General features: G+C 52.8%; 1 protein-coding gene across 1 annotated transcript in view; it reads right to left on the bottom strand.

Annotated features, from left to right (window-relative positions):
• DDAH1 (dimethylarginine dimethylaminohydrolase 1) overlaps positions 1-19,966 on the bottom strand; it is a 133,286-nt gene extending 113,320 nt beyond the window's left edge. The window contains exon 1 of the mRNA XM_047785416.1: positions 19,609-19,966. Within this exon, the coding sequence (XP_047641372.1) occupies positions 19,609-19,911 (303 nt within the window). The 5' untranslated portion in view covers positions 19,912-19,966. The remainder of the gene's footprint in view (positions 1-19,608) is intronic.
• Between the last annotated feature and the right edge of the window lie 237 nt (positions 19,967-20,203).

The raw sequence follows: 20,203 nt of genomic DNA, 5'->3' as shown, positions 1-20,203 counted from the left end.
CTCTGCCCTGTCCACCCTCTGCCCTGTCCAGACTCTGCCCTGTCCACCCTCTGCCGCTTTAAGCAAACCTGCTCTGGCCTCTGACCCTGAAGCACAGCTGACTGGACCAGCCTCAGGCACCAGCAAAAACCCAGTCTATCCAGACCAACGCCAGCTCCCAGCGACTTGGCTGCCTGGCTCAGCAAGCAGTACACGTGCCCGAGACTCCTGCTCTGGGAATTTGAAGTGGAGAAACCGCTTTGAGTCGGACTGATGTGGCAGCTACAGGTTAAAGGGATATGAGGTCAAGTCCGAGCCAGAGGGAAGCCGCTGGGAGAAAACAGAGCAGAGTGAAGCAGACCCACAGAGACAAGCGGAGCCTGGGGGGAAGAAGAGCTGTGTGCTCCTAATGCGTCTGTGGTTTCACTTCCATGTATCCTGGCAATTCTCCCCCTCGTTCTCGCCGTGGCTGCGGACAGGTCTCTGCAACGACCCTAAACCAATGTGACTGGCATGCACAAATCACTGACCCAGTAATGGATGGCTCGTTTTAGCCTGGAGGCAGGTAACGCCCCATCTAGTTCCAAAGTTTGCCAAAGATTTAAATTGAGTTACCAGGAATTGTGGGCTTAGTCAGTCTGAATTCTGCAAAACGTTAACCAAAAGTTTCACTGGCCTCTGCTCCCGGATTTCCTCATCGACAGGCTAACTCAAAAGGTTTCTGCTCCGCAGAACTGCCCTCTTCCTGCGCCCTCACTCATCCAGACGAGCCAGCTGTGCCCCGTGGGCATCACTGATCTGAACATACCCCAGGAAGACGCGGAGCCCTCGAGACATTTACTGCTGAACAACCAGCCGGCATCAGGGCTCGGACTCTTCGTCGTCCTCGCTGTCAGAACCTCAAGGTCTACGTGTCTCAGGTCGTTCCCCGGCATCACCCGTCGGAACGCATGTTTTATCACCGCACATCCTGCTCGTTAATTCCCTCAATCCCTTCTGTCCTCAAAGAGAGAGAACGGCAGGAATTAGTCAGTGAGAGGCTCCGAGAATCTGGTTTATCTCGGACGTCTACGTTTATCTCCCCGCACACGGCCTGCCTCTGCTTACAGGTGAAGGTCTCCATGGCGCCCCTTCGGCGCAAATACCCACACAAGCGAGTGGTGTCAGGATCCCAAGGAATGGACTGCAGCAACGGCAGCTCCAAGTTCCCACTGTGGTCCGGGACGCTGCCGCGACTCAAGCGACCTTTCTGCCGGAGGCTCTGCATCAACTCCTTTGTTCTAGCTGCGCACTGCATGGAATGACAATAATGCGAATAATGTTTCCTCTACAAAAAACAACACTAAACACAGGAAACCTATGAAAACATTTTTGACAGCTGAGACAATCACATTTTAATCTGTTCAATTAAACACAGTAAGGTTACTTTTCTACCAGAAAATGCCAATTTACTAAATTGTACTAAAGTCTCCTTAGTGAGAATTCGAAGAATAAACTTACATATTAAACTAAGCTGGAAAAGTAGCATTTAACTGATAGCTAATTACTATAGGAGGTGAGGCGGGAGAAAAGGTTTAAACACCTACTAAATGCCTACTCAAGTCAACTCGCCCCAAACTTCCTCATGGTGAGCCCAACAGACACTTCATAAAGCATGTGTTGGATCCCAGGTCCAGTGAGCAGAGTGGTCCCCCAGGACAAGGCCAGGGACCAGGGACGGCTCCAGCCCCAGCTAAAGGGACCAGGTTGACGCGTTAGCCCAGCACAAGGCAGGCCGGGGGCTGGCCTGATACATTCCCTGGGCAGAAACATGAACGGGCTGGCATAACACGGCGCCAGAAGGCCTGGCAGGAGGTTTCAGGGAGTCTCTCACATAAGGACCAGAGTTAAGCCTTGAGGGCTCTCATGGGGGCTCCCAGCAGAAATTCAGCAAAGGGCGTCAAGATATAAACCTAGCGAATGGCACCAGGGCATGACCTCAGCATGTGAAAGGAATGGGGTCAAGTTAGGCCAAGGCCAGGAGCAGAAATGATGAGGCGGACCCACTGATCTACTGACCCGGGGTCCCTTCATTTCCTCTGCTAATAGCCAGACTGCTCCAGAGCTTGGAACAGGACCAAGACAGCTAACGAAATAAACCACTCGTGCACACTAAACACACGAGAAATGATCTTACTGCTGGTGTTTATTGTTAAAGGTTTGAAGGGAGAGGGTGGCTCGCCCTGGAAGGGGTCTACGAACCCAAAAACTAGACGTGTGGACGGTGGGAGTCCAAGCAGCGGGCAGAGTCTCTGGAAAGCACAGTGGCAGAAAGCAGTGGGAGGGAGGCTGGGAGGCGGAGGATGCGAGAAGCTGGCCAGAGGCGGGTCCCCAGGGGCTGCAGGAGTCCAGTCCCTCCAGAGGGGAGAGGGAAGATTCATAAGAACACGACAAAGAGCCTGACAAACAGAAGCACCGGCAGGGGTGATGCACTAATTCCTCTTGAATGCAGGAAATACTGACCCCTGATCCCCAAAGCAAGACTGACGGGAGGGGAACAGAGCCACAGCTTACCCAGGCCAACGGAGCATCTCACCCGTAGGGTAAGGGATGCTGGGACCCAAAGCCAGGCTTGTCACGCACCCTCCCTCCTCCAAGACCCCGAGAGAACAACGTCCAGCTCACTTCCATGAACAGCTCTGTTCCTTCAGCCAAAACACAGGGGCCCAGGAATTAAACAGGCTGCAGCCCATTTTCCTACTGCCTGTATGGGGGCTTGTATTATTGTTTGTGTTGTTGACCCGGGGTCTCTGTTACCGATGAAAACACACAGTCAGGGTAACATCTATGTCCAGAACAGTGACAAGCTGTGCCCCCATCTTTCACGTATTTTTCACATAATTTTCCCTCTGAATCACCTCTGGGAAGACTGAGCAAGAGGGAGTGTGGACATATGGATGGAATTAATCCTGTGTTTTGTTCCAAAGAGCCAGGGGTTCCTTCCTCGAGCTGTGGCCATTCCCAGGATTCCAGTTCAAACTCTTAGTCAGCACATCCTCCTGTGCGTACAAGCTAAGGTCACAGTTCCCCATGGGCCATTAATTACCTGCTGAGGAACCCAGCCAGCAAATATCAAGCCCAGACTGAATGCTTGGCTGGAGACACTGACTCTGCTGGTGGGGGAAGCGTCTCGGGGCCCACCTCATGGGTGAGGGATGGAGAGACGGCAGGTGCTGAGCTGAAACCCGAGGTTTCTGAAACTCAGAAAGGAAGGCTTTGTCTTTTTTCTTTTTTTGTCTTTTTATGGCCACACCCAAGGCATATGGAGGTTCCCAGGCTAGGGGTTGAATCAGAGCTACAGCTGCCGGCCGACACCACAGTCACAGCAATGCAGGATCCAAGTCGCGTCTGCAGCCTACACCACAGCTCACAGCAACACCGGATCCTTAACCCACTGAGCAAGGCCAGGGATCGAACCCATGTCCTCATGGATGCTAGTCGGGTTCGTTAACCACTGAGTCAGGACGGGAACTTCTGTCTCTCATGCTTCTGGATGCCCTCACTAATGGCTGGGACAGCTGCCCTGGGGGGCATCAAGCCGAGGCTGTGGTGTTTTCATCAAGAGGGTCTTGCTAGCCCCAATTCTCTGATGGTTATACAGCAGCTCGCCTTCTCGGTGGTCCTGTGGCCAGTGCCCGAGCTTGGGGGCAGGAAAGGCCCGGCCCCCAGCGCGTTACTTCACACCCATGTGACCTTCACTAAGTCGCCCAGTAATCTCCTCAGTCCCTCACCTGAAAACCGGGGTGGGGGCTGGAGGATGAGATAAGGGGGTGAACACAGAGGCAGGCACAGCCCACGGGAAGTACCTGGAGACCATCTAGCTCCCAAGTTCTACTTAAAGGGTGCGTGTTCTGCTGCGCCTAGGCTCCTGGGCTCGGGGAGCAGGCGGCACTCCGGGGAGTCCCATAGGCGAGCCGGTCCCTTAACACGGGGAGAAGGCCACGCCCCGCACCCCACTGCTCCGGGTCCTGACACCAAAGGTCTGGGCACCATCTCCAGCAGGCAGGGACCCCAAGAGCTGGTTCTAAGGCTTCTGGCAAGGACTCTGGACTAGCACCCATCTTCAGGTGACCTGGCAGGACGGGCCGTGGCCCAGCTCCTACAGGTGCCGGGTTGAGAGGTCAGAGGCAGCCGCTACAAAACATCCATGACCGCGACCCTTACAGAGGGCTTTCATTCATTTGTTCACTTGAACTTGAGCACAACAGAGGCGGGCTGAAAGCAGCGCTGCCCCGGTTCACGAGAGCGGGGGGGAGGGGAATCCTGAGGTCCACAGAGATCGCCCACCAGCCAGGCCGGCCCCCAACTCACAGCTCTGAGCAGAGAGGTCTGAAGACTGTCAGCCCAGCTCCGGCTCCATGCCGACTACCTCTTTACTGCCTGGGGCAGGGCTTCTGGCAAACCCCTCTTCCGCCAGTTATTTGTCACTTGCTCAGACACTGCTGCCTACGATTTAATGGGAGGCCTTGTCTAGAACACCTGGGCCCTTTCCAGGCGTGGTCTCTCAGGGACTTTTTCCACTCTTACGGGGAAGTCATCCCTTCCTTTGCAATGCTTACCACGGTTTTATCTTCAACATTTTAATTTAAAATTCATGTTTTTAGGAGTTCCCGTTGTGGCGCAGTGGTTAATGAAACCGACTAGGAGCCATGAGGTTGCGGGTTTGATCCCTGGCCTTGCTCCGTGGGTTAATGATCCGGCGTTGCCGTGAGCTGTGGTGTAGGTCGCAGACCGGCTCGGATCTAGTGTTGCTGTGGCTCTGGCGTAGGCTGGCGGCTACAGCTCTGATTAGACCCCTAGCCTGGGAACCTCCATATGCTGCAGGAGCACCCCTAGAAAAAGGCAAGAAGACAAAAAAAATTAAAATAAAAAAATAAAATTCATGTTTTTAGTTAATTTTTTACTAAAGTATAGTTGATTTACAAAGTTTCAGGTGCACAACCAAGTGATTCAGTTGTACATATGTGTGTATAGACAGACACAACTATAAACATATACATGCTTTTTCAGAGTCTCTTCCATTATAGGTTATTGTAAGATATTGAATTCAGTTCCTGGGCTATACGGTAGGTCCTTACCATTCTTTGAAGTATACATTATTTGTGATTATTTATTTTATGTTTATCTCCCCAATGAAACTACAGGTTCCATCAAGGCAGGTGTTGTGTTCCTTTACTTTATCAGTTTCACACAGAGCAGGCACTCAACAACAGTCACTGCTGGCTGAAGGAACAAAAGAGCTGTGTTAACTGTTTTTTGTTGTTGTTGTTGTTGTTGCTATTTCTTGGGCTGCTCCCACGGCATATGGAGGTTCCCAGGCTAGGGGTTGAATCGGAGCTGTAGCCACCGGCCTACGCCAGAGCCACAGCAACTCGGGATCCGAGCCGCGTCTGCAACCTACACCACAGCTCACGGCAACGCCAGATCATTAACCCACTGAGCAAGGGCAGGGACCGAACCCGCAACCTCATGGTTCCTAGTCGGATTCGTTAACCACTGTGCCACGACAAGAACTCCTGTGTTAACTGTTTTTAACAGGGGACCACAGTGCACCCAAATGTTATTTGCCCAAGTTCACCTGCTAACAAGCAGCAGATCTGGGTCTCTCGAGTTGCCTGAAGCTTTCTGAGAGTAGCCTCTACATCGGGGGCCCTCAAAGGGCTGCCGAGCCTAGGGGTCATCGGTCAGATCTCATCAAGAACGAGGGGGTCAGCTCCAGTCCCTAAGTAATCACTCCTCGTAACAGTGGTACAGGGGAATCACTTTTGCAGACGGCATCACGGCACTGAGACCTCCTTGATCTTCAACCTCTTGGGAAGCAGGCGAAAAGATGCCGGGCTGGACCCTGAAGCGGGTGAACTGTCCAAGCGGATGCAGCCGAGAAGCGGAACCATGGCTCACGACCACTCCAGCTGGGATTTCACCTTGCAATGGAAGCAGCATTTTTAGTGTTTCAAAAATGGAAAAGACATTAAACGTGTCAAGGTGTCGGAAACTGTGAATTCAAATCAAGGCATCCATGCACACACAACCAGTTCAAACCAGTTCAGGTGGAAAGCTTCGAGGTGGCGGTGCTCTAAGCATTCCCTCCTGCAGAAGAGCAGGAGGACCAAGAGGAGTAACAGGAAGGGGCGCATCGTCCGATTCAGTTGAATACGAGGACTGGCTCCTGAAAAGAGAGGTGGGCAGAAGGGCCAGGCCCGTATTACCCCTGCCTTTTCGGCAGCACAGGTTTTCGGGGCCTGGCCCAGCCACCGCTGAGGCTCGGGCGGCTCTTCCTAGAGGCCTCCCCCCCGCTCCTGGCAGGTTCCAGGTGGAAGTGCCAGCACAGGACTCCAACACACAGGAGCCACGAATCCCAACTCTGGGCCACGACTCAGTGTCCAGGCGGGCCCCGGGCAGGAGGGCACGGCCAGGGGGACGGAGGTCTCCGGTTTCCATGGAGACAAAGGAGCAGGAGAAGAGCGCAGTCTCAGCCCGGGGACTCCAGCAGTCCCGGTGGCACGGCTCTCTGGAAAGGCAGACAGCAGACAACCACAGAAAGAGGCGGCACGTGAGCGCCGCCTGGTCGGCGGAAGCCCTTCAGTTTGTAGAGATGATGAGGCTGAAGTGCAATGTGCTCCAGGCCGCGCGGCTCCCACGCGGTGGACCCACATCTGGAGTCACAGCCGTGCTCCTCTTCCTCGCGGGGCGCAGACAGGAGCCGCCCACGCTCAGGGCGACACGAGCCAGTTCGGATGCACGTCTCGCCTACCCGGCCCGTGTGACCGGGGAGTCTGCTGGGATGACTGGACGCCTGCAGGCTGGAGCAAAGCTAAAGACGCGGCGGGCAGAGGAGCGGGCAGCCGGGGAGAGCAGCGTCAGCGGAGCTGGGCTGGGGTCGGCGAGACGAAGGGGCACAGGGCTCTGCTGCGGCCCTTCTAACCAGAGCTGTGCTTTCTGAACATCTGCCATCCTGCGCTGGACGCAGGACGTCATGCTTTGGTTTACTCACCACGTCCACGTGTGTGGAAACACTCTGTAGCATTCATGTGCGGGTCCCTGAAATCTGAAAACGCTCACTTACCGAGAAGAGCCCAAGACTTTCAACTACTTCTTCACCCCTTTCCGCTGCCTCTTTTCTTCTCTTCCATCCGTCTCTGCACTTTGCTGCATTTAGCTGAGTGGCTGTCCCTTCCTACCAGGTTACCAAGGCGTCCCTGAGACCAAGCTGCCCATTTGCTCAAGGACGGTCAAGTGCCTTTGACAGGTGCCAAAATTCTGCTGTTGCTGCAAACTGTGCAGAATGACAACAAAAGCTAAAATGATAGTTTAAAACGACAGTTTCCTGATGGTCTCCTAGAGAGCAGATTTCAATGACAGTGACCCATGGTAACAAAGACCCTTTACGGGAGCCCCATCGCAACCGAGGGAGCAGGCAGAACGTGGATAACGAACGGGAGCCCCATCACAACCGAGGGAGCAGGCAGAACGTGGATAACGAACAAAGCCGACGTGAAACAATACCTGGCTGTCCTCCAGCAGCGCGAGCACCCTGATATTGCTATCCAAGTCCAGTTCACTTATAAAAAAAACCGAAAAAGTGCAGTGATGCACGAGGGTGATTTTATGATCCCCTTGGGGGTTCGACTTGTCCTCTGACAGTCACTATCCGGGCCCAGAATACGAGGACAAACCCGTGGCGTTTCAGGAACTCCCTGGCAGCGGGGTGGAAGGGGGGCTTCAGGAGCCCCGCAGGCTCCTTGCCCTCAGCTGGCGGCTCCCGCAGAGGGAGAAGCCAGGGAGATGGGGGCAGCGCGGAGGAGACTGCAGACCAAGGAGCCCCGTGGAAACGCAGGATCCGGTAAGACATGTGGCTCCCTGGCTCGTGGTCCACCAAAACAATGGAACTCGAGACTCCTTCTAACCACTTTTTTCTTTTCGGGCCCACACCCACGGCACGAGGTTCCCAGCCTAGGGGTCGAATGGAGCCACAGCCACCAGGACGTGGGATTCAAGCCGTGTCTGCGGCCTACACCACAGCTCACGGCAACGCTGGATCCTTAACCCACTGATCGAGGCCAGGGATCGAACCCACGTCCTCATCGTTCCTAGTCGGGTTCTTAACCTGCTGAGCCACAGCAGGAACTCCCCTCTAACCATTTCTGTTGACCCAAATTACTACCGAGCATTATTCATAAGGAAGGCATTGATGGAAAACTGATTTTATCCAAATCTGATTCAGCATGTGTGTGTGTGTGTGTTTACACCAGCCAAGGGACAGTAACTGCTACATTTGTGGAATTTCCAGTCATTAGGCTGACCTTGGGGCAGGCAAGGGATCCAGGGTGTGCTTGTAATTGAGGCCACAGCTGCGTCGAAGGCGGTGGGCTGGATCGTGTGTGTTCGCCTGCATTTACTCTCAAGAAAATGCTCTAACTTAAATCCCTATTACCACCCCCCCCAAGATGCTTCTCCGTGGGGTCCAGTCTGGAAGCAACAGCAATCCCCTCAGAGGCTTCAGTTGCCCAGTTCGGGGCTCACAAGGAAGAAGGCGCTCCCAGACGTGACAATCGCAATGCCCACCCTCTCTCACGCCACCACAGCGGCTGAGACCACAATTCCAAGCCCTTTGCCCGCAAACACACGATTCCTCCAGTCACCACCACTCTCTGTTTGCCTCTGTCATTAACGTCTCTTACCAAAATCTTCAAAGCCCTGGGGGGGCGGGGGGCTGTGGCGGAGCACCTCCACTCTTGGTACTGCCGAAAACCTGACACTCTGGTTCCCCGTGATCCAGACAGACTCATCACTAACCAGGCAAACTCGCTTTCTCAGAAGGAACTGCAAGCTCCACCAGCCCAAACGCCCATGTGATGGGCACACCACCCAAGGTGCTGCTGAAAGGGGGTGCCTGGGGGAGAAAACGACATTTCCTGCAGGCCTTCTTCCATAAAGGCCGGGTTTCCACCTGTTCAGTGTTGCAGAAGTGCAAAGATAACATGGTGAAAGCAGGGATTTTCAAGGCCTTCGGGTCTGAGAATGACGTGAACATTATAACTGTTTTAACACATTCTGTTTTGACACATCCCGGGGTTCTTTTAACAACAACAACAGGGTGTTCTGAGGTTCCATCCTTATCCCCAGAGCGCCCGTGGCCAGATCCTGACACTGGACCCCGAGGCAGAGCTCAGGTCCCCTGGAGGCTGCACGTGGGAAGACACAGGAGCACGACCCCTCCCCATGCAAGCGGCTCAGGGTGCACCGCCGCCACCGCCACCGCCGCCAAATCTCTTCTCCAAAGACTAAAAAGAGGCAAGTTCAGATGGAAACTATGCTTTCCCATCTTGGTCAATGTAACCAGCCCTGAACTGGCTAGAATGTCACCAAAGAAGGGGAGGTGGGACCAGCTCCTAGCAGATGGTGAAGGTGACACGCTTCCTCCTCCTCCTGGACCCGGTTAAGCTTTTTGACGCTGGGGTTGGATGGACAGGGGCCCAAAGAGCCAGGACATCAGCACTGCAGAGAGTGAGCCCCAGCAAGTGGACGTCATGTGGGCTCTGACCGCAGAGAGAAACATTTGGGGACCTGGCCGCGGCTCTGAGGACCACTGGCCGGCGGGCGTGACCCTCTAGAACTTGGGTAAAGAGACTGAGCGGTGCAGTCTGGTTGAAAGCAGATACAGTGGGGTTTCACACCGTTTACTATGAGTCAGAGTAAGAAACGTACTTTCTAGTCCTAATTAATACATACACAAATGCAAATGTATCAAGCGAAAGGTGTCATGAAACAGTACTGATCCTGTGCTGCCAGGGACGCTGACATGTTCTTTCTATCAAAAATGAAAGGGCTGGACAGGACCCACTCAATGGTACCGTGACCCCACGACAGTGGGTGGAGAGCAGCAATTTGAAGATGCACACGTGTGTGCACGCGAGTGCGTGCACACACACACGCACAATTATACTAAAAGCTTTCTTAAAGCTGTGCTCTACTCCGAGTTAAACTGCTTATCTACACAGAGTGGCTGAGGGAATCTGGGAGATTAGGGGAGGCCTAGAGCATTAGAGATGTTTGGTTTGGGAGTAACAGAGAAAAGCTTAGAAATCAGTGCCCTTTTTGCCTGGGGCCCCCGTCTCCCAACAGCGCATCTTGCAGGGAAAGCAGAGCCAGAGGCCAGGAGCCCTGAGGCGGGGCTAGGACAGCACACGTAGGTTAAAAGCAAAGCAAAAATGGCTTGAGCACCTCAAATAAAGCCCTAGATTTGAAGTTCCGCACCTAAGACGCTTGACCTGAAAAGAGGCCTACATCACAGGCAGCCTAAAACAGGATCCAAGGCCAGTTACATTACTCCTTCTTCACAAAATGAAAGTTTTTTTATGACTCCAAAAATTCAAATAAAATGGATGTATTTCTCTTTTATTTTTATCTTGTAACTGCACCAAGATTATTTAACAAATGCTAAGTTTTTGAATCATTTCAGGCCAAAAATGTCTAAGTTTACTGCAAGCATGTCTCTAAGTTCAAAAGAAGTTGTCACATCAATGTCTTACTGTGGGTGCGCAGCTCACCATAGAAAGGCTGCATTTCCATGGGTATCTTTTACTTTTTTGTGTTTACTTAGAAAAAATAACTGTTTGCAGTTTTAGAAGATGAAAATCAAAAATCTGGGACACGAAATTCCAATTACAGCGTGGGAAGGAGACGGGCACACAGGCTGGGAGGGTTTACAGGAAAGGGGTGCTGTGCAAAGCGAAGGCTTTGGAGCAGGAAACGCACCCCAGCACAGACCTAGACCCCTCCTCTCCTTTGTCCGAGCCACCGACTGACGGTTGCCACCGAAACCCAGCTGGCAGACGCCAACGACACTGGTGCGTGACGCTAGAAATCACGTGGCCTTGGAATCTTAGGCTCTTTCCGTGGCTTTTATTTAAAGTTTTCTATGGGGGAGTTCCCGTCGTGGCTCAGCTGTTCATGAACCTGATTAGTACCCATGAGGACACAGGTTTGATCCCTGGCCTCGCTCAGTGGGTTAAGGATCTGGCGTTGCTGTGCGCCGTGGTGTAGGTCACAGATGCAGCTCAGATCTGGCGTGGCTGTGGTGTAGATTGGCAGCTGCAGCTCTGATTCAGCCCCTAGGCTGGGAACCTCCATATGCTGCAGGTGCGGCCCTAAAAAGACAGAAAAACAAAAGTTTTCTATGGGAAATATTTCTTATCAAATTACTCAGCTATGTAAATGGCCGAGGACGCAGAGATCTTGAAACAGAGTTAGCAAACTCAACTTCCTCTCGTGATGGATTACCATTAGCAAGGCATGAGTTTAAGGGACTGGTTAATGAAGTAGAACAAGTCTTGGGTTGAATAAAATCCCGTGTATTTTATTCCTCAAACCCCGATCCCATCTGGCGAATGCGAGTTATCGTAACCCCCCACCCTCTTCCCCTTCCTGCTATCCCTTTCCCACTGGCCCTTCCCACCCAACACACCTGAGTTCCCAAAGGAAGGCACAGCAGCTCCACGCTGGAGAGATACTAGATCTTATCATCACCACGAGAGTCAAAATCAGGGTCCCCTAACACCTAGGACCGTGCTGTATGCCCACCACGCTGCCTTCCGCAGCTTATACAAAATTCAGCCCGTGGCTGCAGACGCACGCTCGGTTTAGGCTGTGCGTGATTTACGCTGATGTGAGACGCGGTGGTGTCTTCTGCCAAGACGGGAAGGTCTGCGAGTAAAAACACACTTCGACAACAAATAGGAAGGCGTTTTCCGTTACCGCTATTTCATGGATCATATCATATCCACTCTACGTCGCGGATTCCAGGTTTGCTTGACGCATCCCAATGAGTATTTTGGGCCAAAGGGAAAAAATTACTGCCCAGCCAAATGACATTCTAGCAGCCTCAGAAGTGCGTCTCAGACTTGGGGGGACGATAACGTTCCCAAACCATGCGAGTCAGGAGTCCTGGAAAGAGTGTCACGTGGGAACGTGTGGCAGGAGAAACGGCAGTGAGAAGTGAGGTGCCAGGCAGTCAAATCTGTCCGGCCCCCACGGGAAATGTGGTTGAGGGTCTGGTTCTCCTGGTGGCCCTGGACCTGGGGGTCCCAAATCTCAGCGATGTGGGGGCACCGGCGGGCTGCTCTCGCTCCGGCCCTTCCCGTCACCGGCGAGCTGCGTGTGCTCGGCCGCCCCCGTCCTGTCGCCCAGTCCCCGCAGAAGGCTACCCTCTCGGCCTGCCCTGGGTACTTCGAACTCAGTAATCACTTCTGAGAAGTGATCACTTCCTGGCAGGGGTCGGACCCACCCCCTGGAGGTTCCGTAGCCCCAGACCCGGCTCTGTCATAAAACCTGTCCCCTTGCTCTGTGCATGTCCGCCCCCGGTCTGCTCCCTGGCTGGACGGCGAGGTCCTCGTGGGCCACGGGGCTGAGTCACCCCCGTCTCCCCAGCCCCAAACACGGGGTAGGGCGTGTGGCAGACGGGTGCTGAGTGCACACACTTACTGCACGAGGGAGGCAATCGTCGTGCCTTCCCCTTCAAAAGCACCACCGTTTTTAATGCAGGCATGGTGCTCAAAATTACAGCCAGAAGCCAATTAGAAAACCTTAATTTTTTTTTTTTGTCTTTTGTCTTTTTGTTGTTGTTGTTGTTGTTGCTATTTCTTGGGCCGCTTCCGTGGCATATGGAGGTTCCCAGGCCAGGGGTTGAATCGGAGCTGTAGCCACCGGCCTACGCCAGAGCCACAGCAACGCGGGATCCGAGCCGCGTCTGCAGCCTACACCACAGCTCACGGCAACGCCGGATCGCTAACCCACTGAGCAAGGGCAGGGACCGAACCTGCAACCTCATGGTTCCTAGTCGGATTCGTTAACCACTGCGCCACGATGGGAACTCCAGAAAACCTTAATATTTTTTAAACAAAATAAGAACAAAGGCATCAGGGCAGACGTATTTTTAATGAAGTCAAAGGTTTCCTCACGCATATTCAAACCCAGCAGAGCACCAATGTATTTATCTTCACCGGAAAGGCAATTCACCCCACAAGCCACCCAACTACAAAAGCAGACTTAAAAGTCAGCCTCGTCCACACGGAGCTGCTGGCTGAAATTAAACCAACCCTGCACTCACATGTGCTCCGATCTGCACACTCCCCTGCGCTCATTTCTCTGCAGCGCGTGCTTGGAAGACCCGGGCCGCAGGAGCAGGCGTCCCAAGCCTCGGGATCCGGGCCTCTCTGGCGACCCTGCTGCGGTGTGAGCATCAGGCCGGGGAGACGATGAGCGTCATGGCCCTGGTGGACAGTGACGACAACGGAGACTAGGGCGCCGTTATCACAGGCACACATCTTAAGACGGATCTGGTGTTTGGGATCTGAGGAGATCACTCCCGTTTATCCAGCCGACGTTTAGAGATGAGTCTGAGGAGATCACTCCCGTTTATCCAGCCGACGTTTAGAGATGAGTCTGAGGAGATCACTCCCGTTTATCCAGCCGACGTTTAGAGATGAGTCTGAGGAGATCACTCCCGTTTATCCAGCCGACGTTTAGAGATGAGTCTGAGGAGATCACTCCCGTTTATCCAGCCGACGTTTAGAGATGAGTCTGAGGACTCCGACAGATGTCACGCTCAGCATCAGTCTAGTGAGAGGCACGAGAGCCAGCCTCAAAGGTCGGGGGATTTCGAAGGAACATGTGTTTCAGTAAATAAGCATTTCTCTCCTATCTGGGGCGGACAAGGTACTGTGCTCCGTAGACGACAGAGACGAAAGCTTCCCCTCTCTCATTAAGATTTCAGCTATTCTGTCTCTAATTGTGATACCTCTTGATGAGGGAATGAACTCTGCCACATGCCCAGGTCTCTGGTTGGAAAACGAAGCTGAGGTGGTTACAGATTTTAACAGCAAATGTCAGAAAATAAATACGAACCATCACTCATTTTTAAAACATGCACCTCCAAATTTATACTGAGGTTCATAAGAGGCCATGAATAATTTACTTATGATACAAAGACAGTGGAAAATAGATCTGTTTAACATCTTAAGTAGATTTTTCTGCGTGGTGGTTTATATTAATGGATTGGATACCCACTGTTACTCTGATAAAGCTAATTTTGAAGAAATCTGAGCTCGATAAGAATTCAAAAACACGCAAAAGCAATTTTCCAGGACATCTAAATTATAAGGGATCCATCCCTGCCTTCTTAGTCTTCCTCTAACGATTCGCTAAGGATTCCGGGGATCTCTGCCGAAAGCTCATTTTCAGCTGAGCGCATCTAACAGTAGCCACGCCCTGCTCTTCATTGCGTTCTTATTTTCAAGGCTTTCAAGACCAACTGCATGGGAGTAGATTACTGGATGCAACCCAGTTTCCACGACTCACATTACCCTCCAAACATTTCACGCCAAGGCCATGCAGAAGAGCCGGAAAAGAAACCCCCTGCAAGGGAGCAGCTGTTCCAACCAGCTGGAGGTGACCGTTTATCAAGAACCGATCAACGGCGCCGTGCACACCCCGTCCAGCCTGCTGAGGGGCAGGGCCTTTCTAATTACGCTTTGGGGCAGTCTCCTCACCTGCAGCTACACAGAAGCTGGAGGAAATGTGTGTGAAAAAGCGACCCCCCAGTCTGCTGGTAAACGAGACACGGTGACACATGAACTGTGCCTGGGCAAGTCAAGGCTTTCATGTCAACGACAGAATTATTTTTTAATAATTCTTCTGAACTGAAGACAACCTGCTCTCGTTGAGGAGAGGAGGGAAGTAAAATGATTCGCTTAGTTAACACCCAAGTTACACTGCATATTGTTAAAGTGTAGAATGAAATTCAGGCAGTTATTTTATATTGATTCAATGATGTGCTATGATTAACCACAAGTGGCAACAAGCACTTCAAGTGAAAATGACCTTCGTACTTTCAGGAGAAGCTCTGTTCTGCCCCTTACTGGCTGTGGGTGACTTTGGAGAAGTTACTGAACCTGGTCACCAGAGCCTCGGCTCCTTAGCTCCTAAATACAGCTCATGATACACCTAAGCTGGCACACATGGGCTGCTCGTTAGACACGGTCTAGTCATCAGATGCTCGTCTTGCCTCTGGCATCAGTATAATTAGGCTCTTCCCTAACAAAAGGATAAACCCAGGCCAATTTGCTCTCCTCTTCCGTCTATGCCCCTGATATTTCTACCTGAGAGACTCGGCAGCGACGTGTGCTAGGCCTGCCTTGCTCCGAAGAGGTCGCTCACAGTGCAGGTGCTCCAGGCAAAGCTAACGGAGGCCACCACCCCTTCGCGAGCCTGGGTCTGCGTGCTGCTTCCCCAGGTGGAATACCGCCCGTGCTGATGCTCGGGGCGAGGAGGGTTAAAGGGCGCTGAGAGACGGGCGAACGGGCACGAGGTTTACTTCACAATGTTCCGTAAGCAAGCTTTGGCAGTTAATCATTTATTTAGCACCAAAAACCTTCTGGGAAACAAACTCAAGGAAATGGCCTTCACAGCCGCTGCCTCTGGGGATGGGAACAGGTGGCAGGTGCGAGGTGACGTGAGGGCGAGGCTTCCTTTCACCGCGGCCCTCCTGTACCTCTTGACCGTGGTACTGCGGGCGTGTATCCCAAAGACAAAAACTTAGCTTTTTAAAAACCCAATCCTCACACCCTGTCAACATGCCTTACTTCGGCTTTTAGGTACTTGTTTACTGGACTTGGACACGGGGAAGTTGACGTGTTTTCCCCTACAGTGTAGGCTGCACTCATTTAAAATACGATTGGCTTCTCCAGGCTAATGTGTTTGTCTTCAAAAGATTAAACATCTTAAAACATGCAAAGTCCTAAAGACACGGAGTTATTAGGCAAGCAGCGTCATTTGCTGCCTTTCTGCACAGAGTTTTCTTCACTCAAGCCTGAGCTGCCTGCAGACACAGTCTGCACTTCATTCATCTTTTGAGGCCCCACTACGGCGAACGCTGGGCTTTCACGGAAGGACTCCTTTCTTGAGTGTGGTTCTCAGCCCTTTCTTCTAAGGAAGAAAAGGCATTAAATGCAACATGTTGTTTTGATTAAGAAGAGACTTCTTGGGATTTTAAAACAAAACAACAACAAGAGACAGAGGCAAGGGAAGAGAGAGGGAGAGAAAAAGTTATAAATCCCCTACAGTTGTGATGCAACTGGGGACGCCACTGATTGGAAATGCTTGCAAAACACACCAAATACGTCCTAAGTGGGGAGAACGAAGGTTGGCCTAAAATCACGGATGAATTGGTCCAACAAAGTGTTTGCTGCACGACTACTGTGTTCAAGACCCAGGGGACAAAATGCCGAACAACGCAGATATGATTCTCGCCTTTACAGTTTTCATAACCGCGGGGACAGAAAGGTAAACAGGCAATTACCATATGGTATGATAAGTACCATAGACGGGGGTCCAGAGGCGCTCATTAAACGAGAACCAATCTTATGCTTGGAAAGGTGACGCGACGCATGTTTAATATCACGACAGTTGAGACTAGAGCTTCAGAGCCCTGCAAATCTGAGTTCACACCCTCGTTCCACTGGCTCTACTCTACAAGCCTGGCCAGTTTATTAATCTCTCAAAGCCTTCATCAATGTTTAAACAGGAATAATGATTGCAATGAGCTCAAAGAGTTGATGTGAGCATTCAATGAAATGCATGTCATAAACTCGGCACAATGTCTGGCAAATGGCGAGCACCCAATAAGGATTAGCTAATGCTATTAATGGTAACAGTAAGCTGAGAACTGAAGCATGAACAGAACAGCCAGGTAAAGAGCAGGAGAGAAAAGAGGCAAAGTGTCTCAGGCAGAGGAGGAAGGCGTACCCATAAAAGCAACAGTACAGGGAGCTTGAGAAAAGAACCTGGCTCAAGCCAAGGGTGCGGAGGCACCTGGGGTGGGGTCAGAGGTGCACCTGAAGCTGGAAAGGCAAGCAGAACCCACGCAGTGGGTCTGTCAAGCTCAGTGGAGGCCCCTCTAGAATTTTCATCAGAGGAGGGACGTGATCAGATTGGAGTTTAGAAGAACCAGCTTACAGTGTCGGAGTGGAATGGAGAGGGAAGAGACAGGAGGCAAGAAAATCAGTGTTAATAATTTTAAAATAATACCTCGGCAGTTGTAGAATTTCATTTAGGGAGATAGGTGTCACGTGAGATATGTATCAAACAATCCAGGACGGCCCTGAAGTACTGATTATCGGCATAGTGATATGAACAATCATTTCATTAATTCCTGTGTCCATTCATGCAGGAAGCATTTATTAACTTCAACCAAGGCAGCAGACTGTGAGATATTTCAGGGAAATCTCTGATGCACCCCAACATGACTGCCTGCGCTGCTCTCTCTGTTGGAAGCTCTGTTTCTCTGGGGATCCAGATGAGGTGCAGTGGCCAGGGTGGGTGGGGAGAGACCGCACACCAGCAGGAACCTCAGGCTGGGAGACGGTGCTACAGAGCAGATTAGGAGGGACCCTAAGGCATGAAGATGAGCCCTTTCGCCCCAGGAAGGAGAAATGTCACTGTCACTGCATCAGGGATCAGTAGACGTCTTACTGCTCAAGGAGGAGACCCTCTGTGACCAAGCACTGGGTGATAACCAACACCCACGAAGTGTCCTGGCCTCTACACTTCAGACGGATCCATAAACCGGTTACAACAATTCTATGAAATAGGGACAATTATGTCCACTTTACAGGTTAAGAAAACTGAGGCACGAGACACTCCCCAAGGTCATAGAATTCCATCCAGTCTGATGTTCTTATCCACTATACGGTGTGGCCTCTGGCAGTGGGTCACCAGCCTGATATAAGAGTGAAGCTGGGAGTTCCCGTTGTGGCTCGGCAGATTACAAACCCGACTGGGATCCATGAAGACATAGGTTCAATCCCTGGCCTCGATCAGTGGGTTAAGCATCCGGCATTGCCAGGAACGGTGGTGTAGGGTGCAGATGCAGCTTGGATCTGGCATTGCTGTGGCTGTGGTGTAGGCCGCCAGCTGTGGCTCCACTTCAACCCCTAGCCTGGGAACTTCCATACACGGCAGGTGCAGCTCTAAAAAAAAAAAGGAAAAAAAGAAAAAAAAAAAACAAGAGTGAAGCTAATTAAAAATGTATGCCTTCAAAGAAAAAAAAAAACCCAAGAGTGAAGCTAATTAAAAATGTATGCCTCAAAATCTGAAGGCCAAAATTTGAAAGGTTTTATTACAGGAATAAAATGAAATGGATGATGAAACATACCATGGTCTCTTAGAAGGAAATTGGACTACCTCATCAAATGAAAGGGTTTGGGGAATCTATTTTACTCTTGTAAGTACACACCACAGCTTTGCCACGTCGTCTGGGACACATCAGAAAGTATTCAAGCAGGGTGACATGCTTATCGGTTTAAAACAGAGTGGGTTTCTCCACAGACTCAACGACGGAGGGGAGTGGCAAAGGAGATAAAAGTGCTCTGCGACCCGTTACTCTTGGTTTGCTGCTAAGGTGAGGTGGGGGAAGAAAAGCTGATTATCTCAGTGAGAAATAAATCGAACAGGCTTATTCCCTCAGACCAAGTAAAGTTCAGTCAACCGAGTCATGAAGCATGTGTGAATAAGCATATTTTAACTCTAAGCTCTATGAGGCATTTCCAGTGAGAACATTATAAAGACAAAATGGGGGGGGTCCCTAACCCACCCAATATGAAAGAAACCACTGGCTTCTTGCCATGCCACTTGATGCCAACACAGTCTTAAGACTGGGCTCTTATAGACAACGAGAAGAATCCAGTCCGGATGGCGTTTTAAATCCAGTCTCTCTCTATTCGTGTCTCTTCTCTAACCTACCTTGTGTTTAAAGCAATCACAGCCATTTTTCACAGGCTGCAATATTTTAAAGTAGTCACTACCGCTTGAGAACACAAAAAACTCTCATTGGTATAAATTGTAAAATATAGAGAATAAAAAAGATGGAATTTGGGAAACAACCGTTTCCAGTTAAACACATGGACACACACACACACACACACACACACACACACACACACCCAACACCTTGCAGTGAGTCCAGCTTTTCAAAGGCAGCCGCCAGCTCGGCAATGCCCATTCACTTGCCCTGCCTTTCTGCAGCCCTCAGCCTGCACCCCGGAAAGTAACGCGGGAAAGGCCTGCGGGCACCGACGCCCCGCAACTCACCTGGCCCGCCCAGCTCCAGCTCTGGCCAGGACTGGGACTGGGGGTTCAGGGTCATCCCCCGGCCCCTGGAGTCCTCGCCCTCCTGGAGCAGCACCCCCCCCCCGCCCCCGCTCCCTGGGAAACAAGCAAGCGGCACCGTCTCGGCAGCTTTTAAATCTTTCCAGACAAAAACGCCCGTGAGATGGATTCCCCACCGCACCCACCTGCCCGAGTCGGCACCCCCACCCCCTCCACCCGCGCCTCCCCAAGGCCTCGGAGCCGCGCCGGAGGGCGTGAACAAGCAACGGGCGTCCCGCACACACCCGCCTCTGCTTCGACCGGGAAGTTCCGAACTAGCCCGGAGGCCAGCTCGGCGATTCCCGCCGCCGGCCGGGCGCGGGCGCCGGGGGAGGGCCGGGCGCGCTTCCCCGGCCGCGCCCCTCGCGTCTCAGGGCGGGCGGTTACCTCCTTCCTCCGGCTCGGCGCCCCGGGGCGGGTGATGAGCGCCGTCTCCTCGCACACCACGGCCACGTCCTCCACGAACACGCAGTCGGGGAGGCTCTCGTCGGCCGGCAGCTGCACCACCTGCAGCCCCAGCTTCGCGCCCAGCACGTCCACGTAGAGCTGGTGCTGCCGCTCGGCGCGCGCCAAGTCCACCTCCTCGCCCTGGGTGCTCCGCAGCGCCAGGCGCCCGAGGGACTCGGGCAGCGCCCGCACCACGACGTGGGTGGCCCGGCCGAAGGCGGCGGGGTGGCCGAGCGCGGCCATGGCTGGGGCGGCGCGCGCAGGAGCCGGCGTGCGCCCGGCCGCTCCCCTGGCAGCCGATGAATGCGGTGCGGCGGGAGCCCGGCTCGCGCCCGGGGCCCTGCCCGCGCCACTGAGCATGCCCAGAGCCCGGGCGCGGCCCGCGCGCAGCCCGCGCCCACTCGCGCGCTCGGCCTGCGGCGCCGGGCACGGGGCTGGAGGGGGCGGCCCGGCCGCGGCGAGCGCGGGGGCTGCGGGCGGGGGGCGGCGGCCGAGGGGGGAACCTCGGCCCGCGGCGCGCGGCCGCCCTCGGGCG

This window comes from Phacochoerus africanus, chromosome 6, assembly GCF_016906955.1.
Source record: "Phacochoerus africanus isolate WHEZ1 chromosome 6, ROS_Pafr_v1, whole genome shotgun sequence".
NCBI classification, from domain to species: Eukaryota; Metazoa; Chordata; class Mammalia; order Artiodactyla; family Suidae; genus Phacochoerus; species Phacochoerus africanus.
The sequence above is the reverse complement of the archived record's forward strand: the minus strand, read 5'-3'. Positions and strand labels throughout refer to the sequence as shown.